General features: G+C 42.7%; 3 protein-coding genes across 4 annotated transcripts; 1 reads left to right on the top strand and 2 right to left on the bottom strand.

The window, feature by feature from the left end:
* Positions 1 to 7,857, bottom strand: LOC308314917 (N-fatty-acyl-amino acid synthase/hydrolase PM20D1.2-like). The gene is made up of 13 exons (XM_080762726.1): positions 7,593 to 7,857; positions 6,933 to 7,019; positions 3,914 to 4,149; positions 3,745 to 3,831; positions 3,494 to 3,627; positions 3,074 to 3,193; positions 2,797 to 2,872; positions 2,639 to 2,700; positions 2,477 to 2,555; positions 1,845 to 1,916; positions 1,552 to 1,717; positions 1,338 to 1,437; positions 1 to 500 (listed from the first exon to the last, which is right to left on the bottom strand). The coding sequence occupies exons 1-13, from the start codon at positions 7,834 to 7,836 to the stop codon at positions 371 to 373; spliced, it is 1,593 nt and encodes a 530-aa protein (XP_080618852.1). The 5' UTR covers positions 7,837 to 7,857; the 3' UTR covers positions 1 to 370.
* A 1,232-nt stretch (positions 7,858 to 9,089) lies between these two features.
* On the top strand, positions 9,090 to 10,115 carry LOC308315120 (eukaryotic translation initiation factor 3 subunit H-like; the record flags this gene model as incomplete). Its single annotated transcript, XM_080762956.1, has 1 exon — positions 9,090 to 10,115. One exon carries the CDS (start codon positions 9,090 to 9,092, stop codon positions 10,113 to 10,115), a length of 1,026 nt encoding a protein of 341 aa, XP_080619082.1.
* Positions 10,116 to 11,502: 1,387 nt separating this feature from the next.
* On the bottom strand, positions 11,503 to 19,528 carry lemd1 (LEM domain containing 1). 2 transcript variants are annotated; one of them, XM_080762728.1, is made up of 7 exons: positions 19,187 to 19,528; positions 16,455 to 16,563; positions 15,969 to 16,136; positions 14,885 to 14,940; positions 12,704 to 12,799; positions 12,388 to 12,479; positions 11,503 to 12,064 (listed from the first exon to the last, which is right to left on the bottom strand). In XM_080762728.1, exons 1-7 carry the CDS (start codon positions 19,388 to 19,390, stop codon positions 11,743 to 11,745), a joined length of 1,047 nt encoding a protein of 348 aa, XP_080618854.1. In that variant the 5' UTR covers positions 19,391 to 19,528; the 3' UTR covers positions 11,503 to 11,742. The 2 variants fall into 2 exon arrangements, with proteins under 2 accessions (XP_080618854.1, XP_080618855.1); XM_080762729.1 differs by lacking the exon at positions 12,704 to 12,799.
* Between the last annotated feature and the right edge of the window lie 1,371 nt (positions 19,529 to 20,899).

Genomic DNA, 20,899 nt, shown 5'->3' with positions numbered 1-20,899 from the left:
TGGTTGTCAATTATTTATTTCTGCCAGCAACTAAAACAACATATCAAGAACATAAGTTCTAAAACGACTTTTGTGCTAACTGACATTGCTGAAAAGTACAAACAGTGCATTTCTTTTCCAGATTGTCAAAAAGGGGGAAAGGGAAAAGGTGTTAAGTCACTTCAAGTATTACATAGATTTTACAATATATTAACTTCTTAACTTATATTATATATTATTTTATCAGCAACAAGTCAAAACTTCAAATTAAACCACATCTTTCATAACATGTGTTGTGAAAGAAAAAGTGGTTAAATTGACTGCACTCCAAGTCACGGCTAGACTTATTTTGGTCCTGAAAATTAGACATGTTGTCTTTGGATGCCGCTCGTTACAGGTCATGGTCAGAGTTGTGAGGATCAGGAAGCTTCTGAATGTCGCCGTTTTGGAACAGGTTGAAGTAAAAAATTACAATTTCCTCATAATTCTTCTTAGAAATCCTTTCATTGATACCATGGATCCTGAAAACAAATGGCTAAAATGTTATGTTTTCCAAAACATCATACTTGAGGCCCATTCATACTCAAACGATTCAACGATACGTACTGTATGTACAAACTGTATCTTATCTTACAAGTGAGAACTGGGCGTAAGTGGCACCGCTATCATGCAGCCATTATCATGCAACCGTTATTACTGCCCCCACTTTCCATTGCTATGCTTTCTAGTTGTATACAAACGAGTCACGTCCCCATAGAAAGACGCACAGTGGCGTCAGGCTACGAGGGAGCACTCGTTTTGTTTCTCTGCATATTTCATTCAATTCAATTCATTTAGTGAGGCCCCAAATGGCGTTTGGTGTGTGACATGATCGCACCAAACTTGTTTTCAATGAATGCTAGACTGAAGACTAGAGTTTAGTTGTAAAATTCTAAATTAATGCTTTGTAGACATACAGAGTGCAAGAACTACCAGGGTTTTCACATGAGACAAACAAAATAATACAATTTGGCGGGAGTGCATCTTTAACTACAACTGGGTCACACAGTTGGATCATAAGACTGCCTTCCACACCTCCGGCAAACTTCCGCCCCAGAGTGTAAATTGTTCCGGCCTCCCGTCGACACGCATAGCTCCAACAAACTGCAGCGGCCAATGAGGGATCTATTCTTTTTAATATCTACAGTATGAGTCAGTGTTCTCCGCTGTTTTCTACCAGGGAGGGGGCGAGCGCTCAGACTGGTGAACCAATCGGCACCTGCCTCTCTATACCAGAAATCATGCTGGCTGGGCCAGGCTATATTGACAGCAACAGACTTGGTTGAGTGAACCATCACTCACCATTTGAAAATTCTTACCTTTGAGCATCGCCAGGTTTGAGCCAGATAGGAGCAAAGCGATAGATATCATTGGTCAGCTCCTTGAAGTGACGGCTGTCTGTGTTCCCAATACAAATACCTGCATGTTGAACATTTTGGATAAAATAATTACCTCATGGTCATGGATTGTAAGAAATAGAACCACCACTCCACCAGTGAAAAGAATCCTATCCCATTTACACATGGTTCTGACCTGGTGCCACGGTTACTTGTGGGAACATGTCGAGCACAGTTTTCTTGATGATCTGGTAACCGAAGGAGGTTTCATCATACGAACTGACAGGCAGAGGGTCGAATCCTGACACAAGCTCTATCTTCACACGCTCGTCCCCAACAGTGGACTGGATCAGGTCCATAATCTGAACAACACACATCTCAGCTGCTACACATTCTCACTCCCAGGCTGTAATATGGTGATGAGTTGGGTAACATCTACTGTAACTGTACTATACCTAGCAACTTTGTCTGAAAGGGGCTGAATCTCACCTCTTTTAACGTCTGTGCTGAATGGATACGCAGATTGACGAAGGCCTCAGCAAGCGAAGGGAGGATATTCACCTGGGTGTGGAGGAAGGAAAATGGTGAACAGTAGGGAAAATAAATTCAAAATATAACAGATAGGAAAAGGGAGCAGCTAAATGCTTTATTGAGGTAAGTGTCCCAGAAATATACAAGCAACTGTAAAGCTGTATAGTGTCCCAGAAAATGATAAGCACCTGTAAAGCTGTGAAGAACTAATACAGTCTAATGTCTGTGTAGTTTGTTTGACCCAAAACACTTCTACTCTCAGAAACCTTCCGGGTGAACTTTTCTTTCATACATATAGATTTCCGGCGCCCCCCGACGTTTTCATTGCTCGGTTTCCATCACCGCATGGAAGAAGACTTTGGCAAAATGCCGGAAGGTAGGCTAGAAGCCTATACCCTCATTTTATTTCAAACTTGTATTGCAATGTATGTATGTTTGGTTTCACTTGATTGACGTCATACAAACACACATTTTTAACTTAATTAGTTGATATGAACATGCAGACTCGACGTGCGCCAAGAACCCTTTCAGCGTGTCTTGTTCCACTGCCATATTGTACTGTACATAATAACCTTATTGTAAAAACGTACCTTAACTCCTGCATTAAACATGGTGACAGCAGTGGTGGTTCTTACAAAAGCATTGGTGTCAGGTCTTCGTTCCATCATTCTGCAACATGAAGCATTCTTATCTATTTATTCCTATTCATGCTTAATTAAACATATTTAGTCCCCCAGTGGACATTTAATTACCTGCCAATAAGTGGAGAAAACAGCCACAGGTTCGACATGATGAGTTTCAGTGGAAGCCCGAACTGTTAAATCATAGAAGTAGAACTGGTGATAAAGAAATATTGCAAAGAGATGTTTGATGTCACATGACTGGTAGCAGATTTACAGCTGTGTCTTGCCTTATGAGCCAGATGTTCAAAGGTTCCACGTTCAGGTCCCTGTCCAAACAGTCTAGGCATTGGGTTCTCCTCTAGCCTTAAAACACAGCAAGTGAAGAGACAGTACGTGAGTAAGTCTTGGATATTACTAATTCATCTCAACAACAAGGCAACTTAGAAGTTGTGCATAGGTGAGCCAAGTCAGTGGCTCAGTAAGTTTACTTTCAGCTCCCCCTAGAGGATACGCTGGGGGGATAAAACTCTACTGTAGTCCAAAATGTTGATTTCTTTGCAGCACCTTTTTACTGCTGTAGCCAAGATACCAATGCTGCTCTCACTGGGAGGCATGGAGGAATGACCTGGAAATGTAGACACACTCAGCTTTACTGTAGCTTGACCTTTCTCACTTACACCAATCCTACAAAACAGAGAGAGAGAGAGAGAGAGAGAGAGAGAGAGAGAGAGAGAGAGAGAGAGAGAGAGAGAGTGAGAGAGATGGTTGTTGTTGGGATCATAATGCATTGTATCTGCTACTAAAGACGATAGTTCAATAAGTTGTGTGTTTCTATCTCTACTTTTCAGTGGGTTGTGCTTAAACTGTATACAACAATGGCTGCAAAACATAAACTGTGTTTCGTAATGGCTCTAAATAACAGGAAGTTTGGAACAATGGGTGTGTTGCTTTTTTCTACAATGTCCGTCAGCGATGGTTCCTCACAGAGCAGCGGGTCCGTCCACACCACTGATGACTCCATCCAGAACCGCCAGACCCTCGTCCAGGACAAACGCCAGCTGCACGCCGCGTTCTTTCAGCAGACGCGCTATGTTCACGGCCCCCTGGTAACCTGACACCTTTACCCAAACATACACACACACGCGTACTTACATTTAATTTCTATTCTCACTGACATGTTGAATGTCAGAGGGAAAATAATTGAGACATTAGTTGTTCATCATTGGTTAACGTACCTCTTCATCGTGTCCCATGCCGATATAAAAGCCCCTGCGTGGTTTATAGCCTTTCATCAGCAAGTACTCCAGAGCCTGGAGAATTCCCTGGGAGAAAAGAAGTTAAAGGGTGTTCAATAAATAACCTTTGACTTGGTGCACTGCAAGCCTGTCACACACCATTTCTTACCATAAGAGAGTGCTTGTCATCAATGGTCCCTCTGCCATAAATGAAACCATTCATCTCCTTAGCAGAGAATGGCGGAGCTTCCCAGCCGTCAGCCTCGGACGCAGGAACTACGTCGATGTGGGCCAATAGCATGTAAGGTACCAGACGAGGCTGGGTACCTGCCACCCATAACAGGTGACTGTAGTTGGAAACGAGCTCATGCTGGACCAGGCCCGAAGAAAAGACTGTTGGAAAGGCTGAAACGAGGAGACAGGCGTACATAACTTTTCAACATATTTCCCTTTTGTGCATATTGCATACAGTGTGACAGTGTGACTACCCTACACTTCACCGCATGAACCGTAGCAAGTAACTAGCACCTCTATTCTTGCCTCGACCTGTCATACTTAAACAATCTAGTAACAATGCGGTGCATTGTGAGTTGTAGATTGGCTATTTTCAGTGACGGGATTTCTAGGCTACACTCGGTGAGTCGGTGTAGAGGGAAAAGTCACACCCGTATGAAGTGAGGGGTGCTCTTATCATCGTACATCATGGCGTAAATTCTCCATTCATTGTCAATGGGAATTTAATGTTTGTGTAGGACCAAAATCTACACCAATAGCTTAATATAGCCTCTCAAAAAAGAAGGGGACCAAGTATAGACCTGGGGGCATGGTTAACTTCCAGTTCCTTCATTGATACACAAAGTAACTGAGGCTATAGTCTATAATGTCATGTCAGTACTATGCCTAGACTCATAGGTGGCCTTAAGTATGTTTCACCAGTTTCAATTGAAACGGGCCTCCATCCTCAGGGGGACATCCATCCTCAGGGGGACATCCACCCTCAGGGGAGCCTCCACCCTTAGGGGAGCCTCCACCCTCAGGGCCTCATATTTAGTCTTGAAACGGGCCTCCAGATTCCTAAGGCCACCCCTGAGAACACACGAAGCTGTCCATAGGGCGCTCTAGCTCCCCTCAAAGAGCCAGAACTTTGAGTTGCTCAGTGGACTGTCTCTCACACAGCGATATGGATAAAAATATCACACCCGCGTGACGTGAGCGGCACTGTTATCAACCATATATCACATTCCGTACTCAGCCAGTCAGCTTGAGCACATTCCGCGCATGCGTGCGCACACACACACAATTACACACACACACACACACACACACACACACACACACACACACAGCCTCAAAATACAACACAGCTCAGTGTTAGGGAACCCTGTAGCGTGTGGAAGACCCATAGATCCATAGACCCCAAGGTAGCCGCAATGAAGTAATAAATGTAGCAATAGAGTTCAAAGGGTGCAGATGAAGAACAGCTGCACTAATTGGCATCGTTAAGGTGTGCATGGCAACAGTTTGTCTTGTGTGATGTCACAACAGAAGATATATAAGATGATGCACCGTGTTGAAAATGACTGTAGATGTCGAGAGACAGACAGAGAGAGAGAGACAGACAGACAGGGTGATGTTGTCTTGGACCGTTTCCAAAGCAGGAGGACCAAAGAAAGCCTATCATGCTTCTGTAGCAGTGAGGAACAAACTGTATTCCTTTGGAGGCTACTGTGATGGATGGACCATCAACAACATGGAACAGATGGATGTCCATGTCTTCTACACAGTGTCTTTATGCTGGAAGAAGTTACCTCCAGTGGAACCAGGAAGAGGAGACGGTCACCTTGAGGTTCCATCCAAGCGCTGGGGCCACACAGCTGTGTTGGTTGAAGATACAGTCTACATCTGGGGAGGGTCTTGGGAAGAGCAGTATTACAATGTGCTTTATGCATTTGATGTTGACTCCCACAGATGGTTCCAACCCAAGGTTTCTGGGACTGTTTCAGAGGCGAGGAGCGAGCACTCAGCCTGTGTGTTGGAGAAGGTCATGTTTATCCATGGAGGAGACACCAAGCTGAACGGATTGACGACTAATAACATGTACAACGGATTGACGACTAATGACATGTACAAGTTGGACACCAGCACAATGGTCTGGACTTTAATTAACACCAGAGGAACTCCACCTCCTGATTCACGCTTTCACTCTGCCACCATCATTGGGACAAAGATGTTTGTATTTGGGGGCTGGAGGGGGTACCATGGGGTCTTCAACACCATCAGAGTGTTTGACACAGAGACCAACGCCTGGCTGAACACACCTTCTGCACAACTTCTACCAGAAGAAGGCTATCGTCATTCAGCATTTACCTACAATGGAGAGCTGTACATATTTGGTGAATGGATTGACATGGACAATGATGTGTGGAACCAGAACATCAATGATGTGTGGAAATTAAGTCCAGAGACCTTCTCCTGGAAGAAGGTTGAGCCCAAGGGGAAAGGACCATGTCCAACGCATGGTATGTGCTGTTGCACTGTGGGAGATCATATCATCCTCTTTGGAGGAGACAAAGGAAATAACACTATCTCTGATGAGCTGTTCATCTTAGACTTGAGTCCTTGTCTTAAGACGTTATGTAAGCTAGAAGTTATTCAGTACGCTCTGGACCAATCAGAACTCCCACACAACATCAGGTGGGAACTGGCAGCCATGGCAACCAACGACAACAACAATAACAACTAAGACCACATTCCAGACGAAGGAACAGCAGAAAGATCAAGAAATGATGGATCAACATCTCATCCCACCTGATGGTGAGCCACCTCTCAGCATCACTTACTGAGATTCAAACCTCAGGAGACTCCTCTCCAGACAAGCCCTCCAACCATTCAGCTATAGCATCAAACAATGACAATCTTTTTTTTTTTTTTTTTTTGAAAGAGCAGTACCTTACAGATAGCATTTTCACATATGACACACGGTGACACGAGCAATTCCCAAGATTTCTTTTTCCACCCCTCTTCCCTCCCTCATCCCCCCTCCATGTGGCTCCAACTCCAATGTCTCTGTATAGTCCTTTTTCATATAACATCAAGTCCACACTTAAACAGGGACAAACAGGGCAATATCAGGTAGGATAAACATGAACACCCCAGTAAATAAACTGTGCCATGGTTCGTTTCGTTACCTTTCTTCAGAAAAGTGTTGAACTCCAGCAGTGCGGTGGTGTTGAGTTCTGTCTCTGAGGTGGACACGGTGGGAATGCGGATTGACTCTGAATAACAAACATTGAAAAGCAATTCTTATTATTAATAATAAAGACTAAAGGGCAGAATAAACCCTGTCCTGTATGTATTGCCATAATCAACGTATACGCCCCTTTTATTTGGGATGACAGTTTGAAGGCTTAATCCTACTCTGAAACGCTCGCCAGATGTTCAAGCTATCAACGCGCCCCACTGCTACGCGTTGATAGTTTGAAGATCTGTTCTTTTTTCACGAAGCCGTCCGGCTTTGCACTAGTGTTCTTGATTTGAAGTTTGAACAGGTTATTAACCTCATCTGATTCTGACCAGACTTTCTGCAGTACCTGTGGAATGCCTGGTTTCGATTCCGAATTAACCGGTGTGATTCCTGTGATCCGGTCTAAAGCCCGCCTACTGTATTTGCTCATTTGAACACGCATATACACCGTTTCCGTATCCGCTCTGGACCCAGACCGGACAAGCAATTTGCTAAGTGAACTGAGCCCCGCCTGGAACAGGTCAATGAGTGCACATTATCGTTACGTTATCCACTTTATTGTATTCTACTGACTCAAAATAAAAATAAAAATAACTCAAATCACCTTTAAAAAGAGCGATAAGTTCTTCTCTCTGGCGCGGGTTTATGTCTGCCGACAGATTGTTGGTCTTCTCCCAGTGAGCGAGCTGAAGTCCAACATTTACATCCAGTGACAGTGTCCTGATAGTGATTATCATACACAACACCAGAATAATAAATAACAAGCTACAAACGACGATCTTTAAGAATCTACATAATTTAAATTTGGTTCCACGGTCTGTCATTTTGCGTTGTTGTTGTTGGTGCATGGTGTGTTCAAGCAGCTGACAGACTATCTCTCTTCTCTCTCTACAGAACAGCACAGTAAAGCATGGAGCCTGGGTAAGAGGTTTTGTTACAGCGACACCTGCTGGCCTGAAAGCAGCCAAACAACCTATGAACTCAGGCCTGTAGCTAATATTCTGCCAACTCCAGTTGTACAATTGTGGCCTTGCCTTGCTATGTCATCTGACTTTGTCCACAGTAGGAACATATTATTTACATGATTACACAACCTGACAAATTGTAATATTCCTTGTATTGAAACTCTTGGTGGTAGACTGGTAGTGTCTAGTCAGGAGCATAGCGGAGGCATGTTCTTGATGGTTTATATTGTAAAATCACTCGAATTAGACTGAGTAACAGAACCTGCACACTCAAATGCTCCAATTTTATTTATGTTTTCAAGCCTGGGCTCTTTATTAGGCGGCCTGCAGGTTCTATTCTTCCTAATTATAATCTTAAACCAGCATGGTACACCGTCAGCTTTTTTATAAACCAAACTCCAAACACACTGCACTCCTGGACTGCAGAGGCCAACATGTTCACATACACCCGGTTAGTGTTACTGTCATCAGAGATTTGTGTCAAACCACTGCACCGCTGTGTCCCTGCTGAAGCCTACTTGATGTACTGTATTATGGTCAGCTAGTTACACTGTCTGCATGTGGATATGAAGCTGCTACTTTGTGACAGCTTCAATTTGTCTTTCATACAACGCATCAAAAGTCTGGTTTAGATGGGTTTCTATATCTGGAAAAATATCTAACTATTTGAATGAAATAATCCCCTTAATTAATACCATGCACTCTCGTATTGCCATTGGAAATTGACAATTTAAAGGGAACTAGGAAAGTGCACAAATCTCCACCAGCATGCCTCATCAAAAACATAATCTCTCCCAGGTTGGCAGAGATTATATTTACATTGTAATACAGCAAGGGTTGCTGAATGTCAAACAAAGTCTATTCCCCCTCTCTTGTCTTTATTCTCTGCCTGCCTCACGTCCTCTATCTCTACTTTCTATGCTTATGTCTATTATCTACTGTAGTTATGTCTATTGTCTAAATATGGTTATGCCTATGTCTATATATGGTTATGCCTATGTCTACATATGGTTATGCCTATGTCTATATATGGTTACTTATGTCTATGGTTATGTCTATCGTCTATATAAGGTTAGGTTTATTGCTTATATTTGGTTTAGTTTGTGAGATTAGCTGCATGCACACACAGAACAGAGATGGCTACACAAAAAGAGTTCAGATCACGGTCAAGGCCTGGGAGCTCTGCTGGTGAAAACCCAGGCTCTCCTATCAAGCAGATCCAGATCGAAGGACTGGTGGTGCTGAAGATCATCAAACACCAAGAGATGCAGTGTGGTGAGGAGATCCAGGGTGTCTTGCTGGGCCTGGTGGTGGATGACTGCCTTGAGATCACCAACTGTTTCCCTACCCCCCCAAGTTCCCAAACTCAAGGGGATGATGCAGACTTTGATGCAAAACAATACCAGATGGGGTTTATGCAGTCTCTACGCCATGTCAACATAGACCATCTGCATGTGGGCTGGTACCAGTCCACCCATTATGGCTCCTACATCAGCCGGGCGCTGGTCCAAACCCAGTTCCACTACCAGCACAAGATTGAGGAGTCTGTAGTGCTCATCTATGACCCTATAAAGACTTCCCAGGGTTCCCTGTCCCTTAAGGCCTACAGACTGACCCCTAGACTTATGGAGATCTGGCAGAGTGTAAAGAAGGACTTTACACTGGATGGCTTTAAGAAGGCCAACATTGGATTTGAGCACATGTTCGAAGAGGTTCCCATTGTGGTAAAGAACTCCCATCTTATCAACGTGCTCATGTGGGAGCTGGAGGAGAAGTCAATGGTGGCTGCTGACAAGCACGAGGTGCTCACCCTATCCAGCAGTAACCACATGGAGAAGAGTCTGCAGCTACTGATGGACAAAGTTGATGACATGAACCAGGATATCATCAAATACAACTCCGCAATCCGCAATCATAGCAAGCAACAGCACCTCCAGAAACGGCAGCAAGAGAATGCCCAGAGGAATATCAGAGGAGAACCCCTACTGCCCGAAGAGGACATCACCCAGACGTTTAAGTCTGCTCAGCCCCCACCACGCATGGACACTCTGGTCATTGCTGGGCAAATAAACAATTACTGCGAGAACGTGAAGGAAATCACCTCTCAGAACCTTGGGAAGTTGTTTATGGCAGAGGCTCTTCAAGGCCACAACAGCAGTTAAGAGGACGACAGAGATGATGGAAGGCCTCAGCCCACGATGAAGTGCTGCTCTGGGAATTTGTTTTAAGTTTAGGGGGCTTTTCTTGCCTAAGAGTTGGGGGAGTGCAATGCACACTTGTGTGAAGTGAGGGGCACTATTATCATACATCACAGCCAATCAATTAATCACATTCCATTCTCAAACGGACATACACACAAAGCTGTACATAGGAGGCTTTCAAAAAAATAGTTGAAATGATTAGGTCACTCAGTGGTTGTGGCAAAAAATAAAACTTCTGGGAACTCAGATTAGTGATGTCATGACCTTTTATTTGTGTTTTTTCTATTAATTTGGTCATTAAGGTCCACAGAATGATCAAAGTCTGCTCTGCCGGAAATATCGAGAAAATAAGTTATGGCCAGGTTATTGCTCTCCCCATGTCCCCCATATATGGGGACTAGGTTGGCGGAGGGTGTGTAGAGCCCAGATTACAAAATCGTGGGATAAAAATTAAAAAACAAAAAGGAAAAAGTGTGATACTGTCCCAATATGAACAATCTAATGTCTATGCTGTATAATATAATAAAAAAATCACACCCATGTGAAATGAGGGGCACTCTTGTCATCAATTTATGTTAGCAGACATTTGACATTGCTACATAAGGTGGTCCCTTGGCCAAGCGCTCCCACCAACATGCGATTGATTAGCCGATTTGCTCGTTTACATATGACGCAAGTTTTCCCTTCAATGTCAATGGTGTTTAATGTTTTGATGTTTAATTGCGTCATATTTAGCGGAATTATCAGCTCTTAACATACATCATCTCATACTGGCCAATCAGAATGCCTGTGATTGGTTAGCTGATTTGCTCGTTTACATATGACGTAAATTTTCCCTTCAATGTCAATGGCGTTTTATGTTTTGATGTTTAATTTACATCATATATAGCGGAATTGACAATTCTTCCGTTCATTGTCAATTTCAAATATTGAGATGTGTGGGACAAGGTTTAGCGGACATTTGAACAGACTTCCCCTTTCACTGTCAATGGCAAATCTTGAGACGTGTGGGGACAAAAGCTGTTTATAGAAGGGGCTACTGGCCATTCAAAAAAAAAAGAACGTGTGAAGTGAGGGGCGCTCTTATCGTCGTACATCATGACGTACACTATGACATCAGACACGGACGTAAAATTGTACATTCATTCTCAATGGGAATTTAATATTTGTGTAGGACAAAGTTTGTGCATACACCAAAAGCTGGACATAGGATCGCCCCTCAAAAATACATTTACACGGTGCCCCACACCTACATAATTCCAAAATCATGGTCTTATGCTTAAATAAAACAAGCCTACAGTATTATGAATCAACACTTTATTAAACAAATACAAAACATAAATACTGTAGATCACAAGCCAATTAAAAAAAGAAAAAAAAGAACCCGTAAGAAAAAAAGCAGACTGGGTGCTTTGTGTGATTAATTCACCGCTTATCACCACAGAACTATTATTTGGTAATCCAATATTTGATGAACCTGTATGTATGAGGCATCAGCTATATGAATAGTTTTGATCCAAAACTGGTGGGGAAAAACCTTTTTCTCCCTTGTGTCGCGCGTCAAAATGAGCAGATGTACACGCAGGCATTACTCCTGGCCAGAGATTGGATCGGTCACGGGCATGTCCTCCGATGACGTCAACAGCTGTTCCTCCTCGGACCCTTGACTCAAACTGTCCAGTAAGGACACAAGCGGGTTGTTGTCGTCGTTCACGTAGGTGTAAATGAGGATGAGGAGGCATGCCACGACGACAAAGACCAACATCCTGACCCAGATGGGCACGAGGCGACGTTCCAACTCCCGCCGCTCTGCCGTTGTTGGACTGACAGGGGTCAGAGCGGGGGTGACTGGGTATTTATATACAACAGGTCTCCCTGCAGCTCCCTTGATTGGCTTCCGGCGGGTGACACTGGGACATGACAAAATGACAACTTCGTATTATTGATCCATTCATCTGTGTTGTGCCTAATTTAACCACATGAACCTATTTTGGGCATGTTATAATAGGCAAACACTTGGCAAAAATAGGCAAACTTTAGGCAGAGAATATATAGACAATCTACAAGTATCACATCGTTATCGTGTATTCCAGAGAAGAAAAAGGTCGTATATGAATGAATGAGAAAAGTAGCTATACAATACATTGTTCCATGAAAGTTGAACATTGCTTTAATATACTTTGCAAAAAATATATCTATAATGAAACTCACACAACTATTTTAGGGTACTTACATGATGCCAGGTGGACTGCTGTATGAGTCAGTTGCAGTATCTGCCAACAGTTCAATCACAGGCTCATCAACAGCCATGGGTTCCTCCGGAAGCTAGGACATGAATACAAACATTAATAAATAAATGACCACACAGCATACAGAGGTCGTCACCACCAATGTGCCACTGGACCAGGAGGTGCAGCCAGTCAGGTGAGAAATACTGAAATGTGACCCGTCTTCCTGTGTCGTAGAATCCATAAAGTTTAAGTGGAAAGTAAATAGTTTGACTGAACAGGGAGTTACACTAATCCCTGATGTCACCCTGTCCCAAGTACCTGCGTATCTCTCCGATTGCACCCTCTCACCCCATGTGGAGTAGCACGGTACTGTACAGGAGACGGAGATGGTAGACTGTGATACGATGACTCCTTCTGTTATTGGAGTGAAAAGTCATGTCACTCAGCTAGCATTCCGAGTAGTGAAAAGTTCTAGGTCTGTCCAATATTTGTCAAACAATCAATGAATCAGTTGGTTTGGTTTTAGACCATCAAGACTTTTATGCGATTAGTCGTTCATGCTTTTTTTCTATGCCAAATTATCTCTTGAAAAGTAAGACAGCCCTGGAAAAGTTACAACGCTCAATAACCACTTGAACACTAGCATCCCTATTCTGGGCATGTCATAATAGAAGACCATTGACCAAAAATAGGTGGACATTTGGTGTTTATAGCCCATGTACAATGTGACACTTTGCAGGCTAACTATTTTCGTCAAAAAGATTTGTTGTAGAGGGACAAAATGAGGGGGCCAACAATAGACCCGACCAATTAAGTATATAGGGTTTAAGAGGAGAAAAAAAAAAACTTCCCTCCACCACCATCTCAGTGATACTGAAGCTCTGCGGGGTGACGCAAAAGGAACCAGGAGAGGGACCTGAGTCCCTTGACCAGGATGGAACCTATGTATAGAGGTTAGTATTAATGACACAATAACCCTTTACAATTGACAATTTCACTACCCAAGACATTTTTTTTTACCTACCCATAAATAAAATATTATCAATTTCAACTGTGAATATTATGAACCGTTGTACCCCTTATACACCAGTGATTTTTGCTTAGGAGGGATGTAAATGCATTGACAGTGCAGACATTGCCTTCATTGATTCTGCATGTTTAAGAATCTATACCCGTTTTAATGAGTTGACCGTGACAATACTGCTGAACTTCAACACCCAAACATTGCATTAGTGTTCCAGTGAGTCCAAGGACAAACACAAGACAAATGTTGACAGTGATAAACCAACCTAAAAATTTACATGGATTGTGTAGTAAACATGTGAGATTGAGAGGAGAGGTTCTAGGCTCAGCGTACCCCAGGCTCTATTGCTGAGGGCCGGTTTACAGAGGCTCCTCTACTGAAACCACTGGCAATCTGTGAGAGGGGAGTCTGAATCCTCTGTGATGATGACTCCACAACATTCCCAGCATTCCTCTTGGCGCTGCCTTCCCTGTGTTCTGGGGGTATACTAAAGCGCTAGAGCAGGCCAGTGGACGTCCAACCAAAATACAAAAACAAACGTTTTCATTTTTTATCTGAAAAGTCAATCATTTTGGTAAAACAATGATGGGAAATTATTTTAAGATTTACCAGTCTTGACGAGTGCGAAAAGCACCCAACAAAGCCAGTATTTTGAGAACGAGACTCTGCCTATGAAAAGTGAAAATAGTTTAAACACACAGGGAGGTTGGTAGCACAACGCCATAGCAGCTAATGCCATTCAGCCAACGGCTGAATCCTCTATACAGCATAATCCAAATCTTCTGATAGTAAACAATTGCACTGCGAAAAGACCGTGTACATACCGGTATGTACACACATTATGTGCCAGTATATCTGGAGCCACTCAATTCTGAATATTTTAGCAAACAATTAGCCAAAACAATTGGTAGTGAAGATGTGAATTATATAATGGTGGAAACATCGATAACATGGAGTTATCGTTTTATGTTTTTTCAATAAACGCTAGGGAATGTACCGGAGCTTTTAATAATCAATGTTAACTATAATTCATTATCGTTAGAGGCTAAACCTAAAAGGCTAAAGTTTGTCATGCGCTTGTCAGGCGTACTGATACCAATTAGCAAATTTCGTAGTAACTTTTAAAATGTTAAATTAACTATACCCAACTACTTTAAAGACTTGTATTTTCCACTCTTTCAACATGATCAATGATCATATGTACATTGAGATCTACTTATGTGTACACTCCACTGTACACAGTGGAAATCTATGCAAATGGTTAGAATCGGAGTTACAACTTATGACCACTAAGTGGTACTGCAGGCAATAATTCTGACAAAGTCACCAGTGACCTAAAAAGTAAAAGGATCACAATACAAAGCTTATTGACAGTGATAAAGACACAGAACGGATACATTACTTGGCAAAATAAGTTCGCTAAACAGTACAATTAAAAGCTTGTCAGCAAAAGATGAAATTATGTTATAACTCACCGGGTTCTCCGACTGGTTCAAGGAGGAATCTGGTTCTTGTACTGCTTGTTCGGCAACTTTAATACAATTACAGACACAAATACAAAAGGGTTCATATTAAATTATATAAGATCTTATACTTTTGCAAAAGTAGTGAAAGAAAAATGTAAAAAAAATGTAAGTTCTTGCTTATAAAGGCATGCTTAAAATAGGGACACCAAGTTTAAAGTGGTTAAGTCTGTGGGTTTTTATATCAAAATGCAACCAATGAAAAGTATTAAGCACTTGCGACTAAATGGCCCATGGGATCCAATGAACATTGAACAAGCCAATGTGTTGAAAAGTAACGTGTTGGCTATGCAAGGTTTATACCCAAAAGCAACAATATGCAGAGAGAGAGAGAGATAGAGAGAGAGAGAAAAATGCTCACACTTTTACTATAGCCAGCCACCAAAATTGGACATTTGTCATGCTGTACTTTTTATGTGTTTTTGAGTGGTGCAACCACTCCAAGGAACAGCAATGTCCCTATGTCCGTCCCTATGTTTCAGACTGGTCTGATTTTTCTATTCATTTGGTCATTAAGGTCTGGTATGTCCATTTTTGTATACCACACCATAGACAACCAACAAAGGCAAACATTTTTCAAATTTCCTCATGCTTTAAGTAGAATGTGACATGTCAAACTAGGGGGTTTTCATGATTCTGAATCCATTCAAAGCATTTGTTTTGCACAAAAAACACTCCTTGGCATAACAACTGCCATAGCAGTCATCACAAATGTGAATGCTTGGAATGGATTCAGAATCATGAAAAACACCTAGTTTGTCACATGACTCACATGCTACTTGAAGCATGATGACATTTGGAACATTTTGCCTCATATTGGTCGTCTATGGTGTGGTACGTATATAAAAATGGCCATAACTTTCTTTCGCGATGTTTCCGGCAGAGCAGACCTCTCATTCTGTGGACCTTAATGACCAAATTATTAATAGAAAAAACACAAATAAAAAGTATGGCATGACAATACAGGTTTTTGGGCCTGTGGCTCCCCGGCTACTAGGACACAAGGCCAACAGACAACATTTCTACTTGGACATACTCGAGTCTTCCTCCTGTGCGTCGGCCTCTTCTCCATTTTGCACGTCTTCCACCTCTTCTTCTTCGCTGTCGGAGTACAGCGCAGCATCAGCGGTGCCGTTCAAGCTGGGCTGGACGTCAGCTTGAAGGACCTTTATCAGTCGCCTCTCGTACAGGGCTCTGGTGGTGGCTAGCACAGACAAACTGCCCTCAGTCAGCATACGTCACTCATCACTGATGGCTTTTTTTCCTTCTTTAAGTTTCCTATTTTTTTTTTTACAATTTCTTTCAGAAATGTTGAAAGAAAGAATGGTGAAATTAGCCAATCTACAAGCTCACAATGCAACATATTGTGTTGTCAGTTTGTAGATTGGCTATTTATACCATTTCGGATAATAATGTATTTTTCTAAGGTTGGGTCCCAATAAAATAAAAAATAATTAGAGTTGAAAAAGTTGGAACCTTAACCTTTAGCATTGATATTTAGACCAACACTGAGAAATCTCACCAGTAATGGGTCCAATGTTAACCCCACATTTGAGCAGCGCTGCCCTGAGCTCAGAATCCGTCAGTCCATTGGGATCCAGCATCTCCGAATCCCCCCAGTGCTTTTCTTCCTGAAAAAAACCAAACAAAGATTTGTTAACATGCATACATGTTAACATGAAGTTGTGTGTATAAAGGGCCATCCATAGTTCCATACTATAACTTCACTATCACTATAATTTGAACTTTATAGTTGTGATTCTTTTTAAACCAGCTCTATCGTCATGGTGCTTGGTGTGTATTGTCGTACATTGTTCGCTAATCGATCCACACAGGATAAATCAACCATCCCCGGCCACCCCACACACACACTCAAGGACAGCCTCAGTCATGAAACTATTCTATTTTCTCCCCTCTGATTCTGAAGGCATGGCAAGCAGCGGGATGGATACTTATGTAGGGAAAACTGTAAAGTTCTGGAAATAAATTCCAACTTTGTTCCAAAAACCCTGCTGTCCAACTCCGTCCTGTCCATTTCAGCCTGCCACAGACGTGGTGCATTAGCTGGGAAGACAGAAGTGTGGTGGCCCGATGAGTAGAGCCTAACCAACGGCATAATTTGAATTGAACTTGGGGATGCAACGCAGTGATGGTCAGGGTCAACCCCTGTGAGCCGCCATGGTGATCCAGCTTCCCCCGAGCCAGTCCTCCCAGCCCGTTCAAGACCCCTTGAACGGCCTGGGAGGACCGCGCCACAGATGGGGCCGTCCGCCGTCCGGTAGGCCAATGAATTGAATTGATAAGTCCCGGAAAAGACGTGCTGTGATTGGCCACCATGGCCAGTGGCCAGTGACCTCACGTCGCCAATGAACTGCGGTGGACAATGAGGCATTGACTGTAGGTTTGAGAGTGGTGCAACAACTCCTATAGACAGCTGTGTGTGTGGCTGTGTCCGTCCATGGCTGTGTATAGTACATTGTGGGTTGTATATTGATTATTGAGATGGCAGTTACGTGACATTGAAAAGGACAAATCAAACAAATGGGACACTTTATTTTGAACACAATAAATCACAATAACCTCAGTAATCAAGCAGTGAAATTAGGGCATTGTATGCCTCTCATATAGGGATTGCATTGACAGCTGCAGTACAGTTCTAACGGACCAGAAGTAGGACCGCTGTGGGGGCGTGACATTTGTAGTCCCTGTGTGTCTATGCCTGCGACAGCCCAAACCCAGAGCCTGTGACAGTGTCAGTGCGTCACTATTAGCTGTGGGAAGACGTCTCGGATAAGTGTGTGTGCATTCTCACATGCACCGTTTAAATAAATGAACACTTCACTTTGACCATTTTGTTCCTTTAGCTGATCCACAACACGTTTGTTGCAGTTTTCCGAGCAATATACACAAAAACTATCATAACAATTGAGGGATCAAAAAATAAATACTGTAGGCCTATATCACGGCGACTGTAATATGCAGAATTCCAGGCAGTGAAATGTTTATTCTTTTTCAAAGTATCAAAATAGCAAGCAGAAAGTAACTGGCGACTCAGCTCTGCCTCCTGACACAAATAAATGAAATGTGGCAGTGGCAGGTGTTAAGACTGAGATTGCAGTGAGGCAGGCAAGGCAACCCCTTGCTACAAAAATGTCCCTCACTGAAATCTATACCAACTGGTGGCAGCCAGTCAGTGTGAAGTGACCCAGATTGCACTGCGCCCATAGGACCCCCCCACCACCCCTCCCACCACACCCCCAACCCCCCCACTGCTGTCCAACAGGCAGTTTTTACAGCTGCTGACCTTGCAGGGTATCAGTTCAAATGCATTCATTCTCACACACACACAACAGTTGCCAGAACATCAACCTGGACAGCTTGCTCAGTAAGAGGGGCATGAAAGCACAGTCCGATTGTGTTTGTTTTTCTGATTTTGAAGTTGGTTTTCAAATTCAGGTTAAACACTACAGAATGGTAATAAATAAATACATGCCAGACTATTAAATAGCCATTAACAACGCATCATGCAGCTAATCAAATACATTTATGTGCAGACTCAGAGGCAAAGGTGTGCTGGTCAATGCTTTACACTACAGTACACATTAACATTTTGTAATTTGAAAAGTTGTACTGTAATGGCTGACTACCGGTACATGTTTTCTGCTGTAGTAGTTTAACCTGAAACGAAGTTTATTGTGCAATATTCCTGTCATTAACCACTTTCACTTATCAGTTTGACCAGGTCATTGTCACAGACAAACATGTAAAAAGTTTAATAAATAGCATGAATAAGTGATAATTTATGTAGGATATTGAATTGCGAAGCCGTCACACTCTAGAATAGCAGTGTGTGTGTGTGTGTGTGTGTGTGTGTGTGTGTGTGTGTGGACTTGATTGATTGAAGTATTTATTAACAGTTTGCAGAATTACAGTACATTTGAAGCACAACTACAAACACTTTTAACAGTGAGTGGACGATCCAATAAAGCACTATATTGTACAGTTGTTTATGTTTACAAGAGGGTCCACCTTGTTCAATTCATCATAACATTTAGAGACGTACAAAACAAGGGATTCGCCAAAACAAGGGATTCGCAATGTGTCTTAATGACTGTTGGTAGGGCGTTCCACATTTTGGTGGCATAGGAGCGAAAATAATTTAGTCGCTCGTTTGTGCCGAATCTGGGATCACCATCTTGCGGAATAAACAAATCCAGCGTTGCACCAATCGTTGAAACTGACGGCTAAACTCACGGTGACATCATCCGTTGCCAGCAGGTTGTCCTCCTCGTCGCTGGAAAAATCGGCTGCACTTTTGTGATCAATGTGTTTCAAATGCAGATCCACATAGACCTGCTTCTGGCTCTCCTCAGCTGGCAACGCGACATTGTGCGCTACCAAGTCTGACTTCAGTTTAGACTTTGAAAACTGGCTGGGATCCTCCACAAACACCGGCATGATGACGACCGACCACGAAATAATGCAAAGTATCCGTCCCGAAATTGAGTCAAAACTCAAGCTGCAATTTAAGTTAAACAGCGTTCAAATATCCGCAAAAGAACACGTGCTGACTGTCAACTACAATAACTAGCCTTGTCTGTCACACACAACTCTGAGCGGAGATTGAGAACAGCTGCTTCCACTAACAAATAACAATCGCCATGCGCGCTTGCTTGCGCGTACACCGTGTGTGTGTGTGTGTGTGTGTGTGTGTGTGTGTGTTGCTGCGTTCACGACAAATCGGGAATTACGGAGGCCTGTGTCAAATATTGTCCTCCTGTGAAACCTAGCTGGGTTGGAAGAAGTTTATAAGGGGGAAGGGGAAAGGTAGGCATAATACAAAAATAAATGTTCTCAACACATCAAATCATTATGCAAGTTAAACCTTACCTGTTGTCAGTCAGTCAGTAGCCTACAGTAGGCTACTATGGGTGCCCGTAACATGGTGCCAGTTAAACAATTCAAACAAACAATTCCAATTTCAAGATACTATTTTGATATGTAGGCAAGTTGAAGTGCCTAGCTTTGATAGTTGCAGCAATGCTAATTTAAATGAGTTGGGTTAGGAGGATGGCATGGCATCCACCTGTTGTTCATTTTAATAATAAAACGGGGAAAGAAACACATGTAAACTATGATTTGATATTAGCAGCATTACCGTCCAACAAACGTGTCTTTCAGGCCAGGTGGAACTTTGTGTTCATCGCTGCGTTTTTGACTTTTTGTAGCGCAGCTGTTCGCACGCGTACCAGTGATTGAAGAAGATGCACATCTTGTTTGAAGCTGCGCCACCTGGTGGAGCGTACAGGAGTTGCAGCATTCTTCCATGTCCTGCAGATGCTTGGACTCACACCACAACCAGTGATGCAAAGGGTAGGCCAAGGCTGCACACACAAAAAGAAAGAAACAATAAGCACACACATCCACTAACTAAAACGCCAGGTGCTGGGCCGAGGTAAATAATGGAAAAGAAAATAAGGTCCGCAGACTGGACTGAGCTCCAAAGCTTAAATATGTATTCTTTACACCAGTGGTTTTCAACCCTTTTCATGTCAAGACCCATTATTTATTCTGCATTCGAGCCACGGACGACCATTTGATGAAATGTTGCCTCTCAGACCCAAAATGTAGAATATTTCGTTGGTTAAGAAGATTTTGTCCACAATTCAATGCTGTATTGATGTGGTACCATTAAGAGAGAGAACGGGCAAACGTTGATCAAAATAACAATTCTTCTACACTCTAATTGTGTAGACTTCTTGTAAATTGAAAGTAATGGATGTTTACCAGTAATTAAATTATTTCAGAGCAAAAAATGAAACCAAATGGACCCATATGCATGGGTCCATTTGGTTTCATTTTACACTCTCAAGTTAAGATCTATGCGTCCATTTGGTTACCAACTCTCCATAATTTAGCTGGGGACCACCTGGAACCCCCTCAAGGACCACTGGTTGAATACTACTG

This window comes from Protomyctophum bolini (assembly GCF_963924005.1).
Source record: "Protomyctophum bolini genome assembly, chromosome: 5".
NCBI classification, from domain to species: Eukaryota; Metazoa; Chordata; class Actinopteri; order Myctophiformes; family Myctophidae; genus Protomyctophum; species Protomyctophum bolini.
Note: the sequence above shows the minus strand (reverse complement) of the source record. Positions and strands in the feature narration are given on the sequence as shown.

Coding starts and splice junctions, on each gene's coding strand:
- LOC308314917 (XM_080762726.1), bottom strand. CDS start 7,836: ATGCACCAACAACAACAACGCAAAATGACAGACCGTGGAACCAAATTT. Junction 4,150..6,932: donor CAACACTTTTCTGAAGAAAG/GTAACGAAACGA, acceptor TCCTCGTTTCAG/CCTTTCCAACAGTCTTTTCT. Junction 3,832..3,913: donor ATGACAAGCACTCTCTTATG/GTAAGAAATGGT, acceptor CTTTTCTCCCAG/GGAATTCTCCAGGCTCTGGA.
- lemd1 (XM_080762728.1), bottom strand. CDS start 19,390: ATGCCGGTGTTTGTGGAGGATCCCAGCCAGTTTTCAAAGTCTAAACTG. Junction 16,564..19,186: donor TGGCAACGGATGATGTCACC/GTGAGTTTAGCC, acceptor GGTTTTTTTCAG/GAAGAAAAGCACTGGGGGGA. Junction 14,941..15,968: donor CGCACAGGAGGAAGACTCGA/GTATGTCCAAGT, acceptor ATTGTATTAAAG/TTGCCGAACAAGCAGTACAA.